At 31.2% G+C, this 5,575-nt stretch overlaps 1 protein-coding gene across 1 annotated transcript; it reads left to right on the plus strand.

Moving 5' to 3' along the window:
* LOC109333752 (zinc finger protein WIP2-like) lies at nucleotides 275–3,132 on the plus strand. Its single transcript, XM_019569319.1, has 2 exons — nucleotides 275–1,069; nucleotides 2,527–3,132. Exons 1-2 carry the CDS (start codon nucleotides 371–373, stop codon nucleotides 2,968–2,970), a joined length of 1,143 nt encoding a protein of 380 aa, XP_019424864.1. The 5' UTR covers nucleotides 275–370; the 3' UTR covers nucleotides 2,971–3,132.

Raw genomic sequence — 5,575 nt, forward strand, 5'->3', positions numbered from 1 at the left:
TCACCATGTGATTGACTTGAGACACGAATGAGACATAGTTGAAGACATGTGATCCTCATCCATCCTTACCTACAACAAAACCACCCTAAAAAAGATTTTACCAAGACTAACAAAAGTAGTGTTGTTATAAAAGATTAACTAATAATTAGATTAATTTGGTTTTGCTTTAATTATCTCCCCCACTTGTCTATACCTCAATCTCTTTTTACCCTTTCTCTATCTATGTCCACCGTTCACTTCCTTCAACCATCTTGTACTCACACTCTCACTCTCTTTCTCTCTCTTTCTCTCTCTCTATAAAAGCAAAGCGACCCTAGTCTTCAACTGTTCCCACTCTCTCATCATTCCTTTCACCTTTTTTCACACACTTATGGCTGACCCTTACTCTAATTTCCTCTCTTCTCCTCCATCTTCACCTTTCTTCCAATTCAACCATTTTTCATCTTCTTCTCCAAACCCTTCTCAGCATCATCCACATCCTTATCTGCATAACTTCATCAACCCCACAAAAGATGACACAACCACCACCTTTTTACACTTTCATCACCACCACCACCACCACCTTCAAACTCAAACAACTACTTCTTATTTTTCACCTCCTTCTCCTCCTTTAAGAGAAGAACTTCCTCTCTTGACACAAAGCCCAGCAAAGCAAAAAGAGAATAATAATAATAATAATATTCATAATGAAGAACAAGATCAACAAGAACAACAATATCTTTCTTGCACTGCTATGGATGTTGAAGAGAGGATCTACCTTCACAAAGAAGAAGAAGAACATGAAGATGATACCACTGTTACTGTTGCACTTCACATAGGTTTACCAAGCCCTAGTGCTGCTGAGATGGCATCTATGCTCTCCTCTAATAATTGTTCTTCAGAGATCACTGATAAAGAACAACATGGTGGTGGTGATGGTGGCAATGAGGATTCTTCTGGGTTCATGTTCAACAACAGGCTCAACAAGGGACAGTACTGGATCCCTACTCCCTCTCAGATTCTCATTGGTCCTACTCAGTTCTCTTGTCCTGTTTGCTGTAAAACTTTCAACAGATACAACAACATGCAGGTTTCAAGTTTCTCAGTTTTCACTAATTTTCATGTTACTATCATACAATTACATGATTTGTTTTTAAATGATAAGTTACCATAAATATGTATGAATATGATAAATAAAGTTAACTAAATCTTGAGATAAGATTTTATTCAACCGAGTATGCGGTTCACATGATTTCCTAGAGAATCTGGTAACCATGGATGCAGCTAAAAGGCTTTCCTTCTTATTTTGTTTCTTAACTCTCTGTCATGTGTTTTCTTCTTCTAACTTTCTTTCCAATTCAAGGTAAAAATGGATTCCCTTTGCTTCTGGTTCCTCCTTTCTGTCGATATCTTTCTTTCCTTGATTTGAACCACTAACGGTTCTCTGATGCTTGGATGTAAAAAGAAAAAAGTTTGGTTATAAATCTTTGGGATTACTTGTCCTCTTCTCCTTTTCTTTTCCCTTTCATCTTCTTCTTGTTTTCATTTTTTTAATAATTTTTCTACCCATTTTCCTAAGAATATTTGCCTGTTTTCTTGTCATCATATCTTAGTTTTTCTTCATTATAGTGAAGTCAAATTATTTTGATTTTTTCATTTTTTGCATGACCAAGTTTATATTATACAGTTTATATAATATTAACTATTCTTTTGTTCCTGATTCAGACTGAGACTGAGATCAGTACACCTTTCCCTTTCGTTGATTAAACAACACAAACAATGTTCCTTATGCCTTTAGCATACATTGAAGTCTGTGCTAGCTTTGGCAGCTGCAAATAGAACTGAAAATTTTGCAGTGTTCTCTTCCACATTATTAAAGTCCTACAACAATTTGTGCCTCTCTTTGTGGCCCTTTGGTCTGAAACTCTGAATCAAAACATCTTTTATATCTATAAGGCTGATAGCCCCATACATGGGACATTGACTATAGCCTTTCACTTCAATATACCATCCAAATTAGCCTCCTTCTTTTTTCCTTTGCAGATATTGCAACCAAAGTTGGAAAAATGAGAACTCATCATCTGAATTTCATTGAACTCCGAAATAAAAGTGTTCCTTAGAAACCGCTGCTAAGATAACTAATGTCCATGTATAAACTGCAGTTCTTCATTATTGATAAGTTAATTTAATAATACACAAAATCATGCATTTCTAAATAAATCTTAGCACCTTCATGATTTTTAATATCACACTACAAAAATTCAGTATGGCTCCTTGAGATTTACTTAGTCATGACTCATGAGCAAGATAAAAAAAAATTCTTTTACATCTTGAACTTTTAGTATCATTATGTAATTGCCAAACAATTTTACTTACCTGAGAGGTTGTTCTCAAGTATCTTAATTTATAATGTTAATAAAATTTCTTCTGTTTTTCAAAAGAAATATTTAGTAAAACTTTTGTTTTGTTTTACCGGCCTTATTATATATATCCTAACTTCTTTTTGAGGTGTTCATCATAACTTGTTATTTAATTTTGTTAATTCAGATGCATATGTGGGGGCATGGATCACAGTACAGAAAAGGGCCTGAATCACTGAGGGGTACACAACCAACAGCAATGCTAAGGCTTCCATGTTATTGTTGTGCACCAGGGTGCAGAAACAACATTGATCACCCTAGAACAAAGCCTCTCAAAGATTTTAGAACACTTCAAACACATTACAAGAGGAAGCATGGGATTAAGCCCTTCATGTGTAGAAAATGTGGTAAAGCCTTTGCAGTTAGGGGTGATTGGAGAACTCATGAAAAGAATTGTGGGAAGCTTTGGTATTGTATTTGTGGCTCTGATTTCAAGCACAAAAGGTCACTTAAAGATCATATAAAAGCTTTTGGAAATGGCCATGCAGCTTATGGGATTGATGGCTTTGAAGAAGAAGATGAACCAGCTTCTGAAGTAGAACAAGATAATGATGATTCCACCACCCAGTAATATAAAAGAACAAGGAATAATTTTTGGGGCATGGTTAATTATATAATGTGAATTATCTTAATTATTTTGTCAAATGGTTATTGAAGATGAATATAATTACCTAATGTAGAACTATATATAAGCACCAAATTTCAATGGAAAGCCAACTTTTCTCTTCTTTTCTTCCTTCCCTTCTTTCCTTCAGTTTAAATTGTTAGAAGTGATTTTTTCAACCACTGGAGATTTTAATTTCAAGCATTTCTATGTGTAAGTAAAAAATCACTTATGCTATTGTAAACCAATCCATTTTCTTTGACTTTGTTCACTTGTATAAGATTTCCCTTCTCATATATATTAACCTTCTTAAGGCATTGCAGATGAATTAGTATTATCATTGATTGATTTCTAACTTTGGCAAAAGCATAACTACTCAAGCTAATTGATTAATGCCTAATGATAATTTTGTTGGCACACAATGCCTAATGATAAAGTAGACCAAGTTATGATTAATTAGTTTTATTCCGTATTTAATTTTCCATACAATATATGGTGTGTGGGTTCATTTTGCCAAGCTATAAACACCTACATATACTATATATTTTATATTTTATCCGCTATGTAACCTAGCTTTAAATTTTTATGATTGTATCTACTAACTTTTTATAATACAGAAATATTGTATATTTTATACTAAGTTGAAATGAATACATCCTACACTAAAGTGAGTGAAGTCTCCTATTTTTTATAATGAGTTAATAGTGTGAAGATTTATATACCATTGTTGTATCATCTATTATTCATTTGTATTACTTTTTATCGAATAGTTAATAATAATTAAATATGAATGTGAATGATACAATAACAATATATGAATTACTCATACATTGTTAGTACATATATTTTTTTCTCTAAAATTATTTATAATAATGTAAATCAAACTATTCCTTGTTTTACAGAAATGTATGTATATACTTGAAGAACAAAACAGGAAATTAATTATAGGGGGTCATGCTAGACAAAAAAAACTTCTTCTTTTCTTTATTTCCCTCTCAAATCATAAACTTTAGTAGGCCTCTTCAAACTTTGAGGAGATAATGATGGATGTGCGTGGACAAATACATGTGGCGCATTTCATGGATTTCTTGGCATTGATAACAACTAGCTTCTTTTTCTCAAGAGTCATCATGGTATTACGTATTCACTAATTAATCCACAATTTGACATAATATGAGTGGGTGAAAGATATATCTTCCAATAAAGTGAAGCTAATTAATTTAAATTGTAATCCAAAACCACAATTATAATGACAATAGTCCTATTTTTACAATTATATTTTCCTCCAACATTTCTTAATGGAGAAAAAAATATATCTACTGACTGTATATGAGTTTTATACATTATTATTGCATTATCACTTATTTATGTTTAATCATCATCGACTATTCGAAAAAAGATAATAGAAATGAATAATGAATAATATATTAACTGTATATAAATTTTTACATTGATAATACATAAATATTACATTTTTCTTAATTACAATTTAATACAATGGCAATCTCAACCATGATTTAAAACTAGCCTAGAATTTATTAATTATTATAAGGGTATGGCATAAGGGTGAGGAGGGCTTAGTTAAGGTAAGTATTAGAGAGAATGAAGAAATGAAGAGTACTAGATAGTATATTATGGTTAATTGTAGGTTAGGCTTTTCATCCTGTGAAAACTGAAATAAACGTCAGCTTTTTGTTCTGGGGTTGCATATGATGCCCTTTTGCTTTGGACAGTGGAGAAAGATGTGTTTGTTGATAGATGGAACATATACCATTTCAGATTCACCCCTGCTTGGAAAATTCAAAGCAAATGATTAGCTTTTTAAGATAAATATATATATATATATATTATAAAAATAAGGATGCTGCAAAGATATATAGGTAGGATTGGTGATATCATAATGGTCCCATTCTGAAGTTACATGGGTATGAAGGGAGGCTTGTACTACTGCAATGAGTTGAAGTGGATCTCATTTGCAGCTTTGGGATAGAGAGAGAAAGAGATATAATAAAAGATAATATATTTACATTGGTTGGGTGGTTATCTTTTATTAAACAAAATATTGTTATTATTGTTGTTATGGAAAGAATTATTGGTAGAGATAAAACCTAGTTTGACAATTTTATGACTTCAAAATGATTAGTTTGTAAGTAAGAAACAATTTAAGTGTATACCACATAAATATGATATTAAGAATTTGTTTGTGTGTGGAAAAAACTTTGTTATTCCCTTGGTTCATTTATAAATGATGTCCTATTTTTTGCTAACATAAAGTAAGGAAATATTGTTTTTATTAAAATTATTATTGTTTTCCACTTACATATATTTGTATTGTTGGAGTCTTCTAAAAATATTATATGCTCATGTCATTTTCTCTTATATTGAATGTGGGTTAAATCCATCAACTTTTATTATTTTTTAGAAACTATATGTGAATTTAAGTATCACTTGTTATCGAGTAAGGATCATCTCTATTAATACATAATAACTAATATGATAAGATATTTTTTCATTTTATATAATGAATAATAATTTTACCATTAAAAATACATAAAAAATCAAATATTTGTTT

This window comes from Lupinus angustifolius, chromosome LG19 (assembly GCF_001865875.1).
Source record: "Lupinus angustifolius cultivar Tanjil chromosome LG19, LupAngTanjil_v1.0, whole genome shotgun sequence".
NCBI lineage: Eukaryota > Viridiplantae > Streptophyta > Magnoliopsida > Fabales > Fabaceae > Lupinus > Lupinus angustifolius.

Bases quoted from the DNA above. Each gene is read 5' to 3' on its own strand.
- LOC109333752 (XM_019569319.1), top strand. From the start codon at position 371: ATGGCTGACCCTTACTCTAATTTCCTCTCTTCTCCTCCATCTTCACCT. The intron at 1,070-2,526 runs GTTTCAAGTTTC...TTGTTAATTCAG, and splicing joins ACAGATACAACAACATGCAG to ATGCATATGTGGGGGCATGG.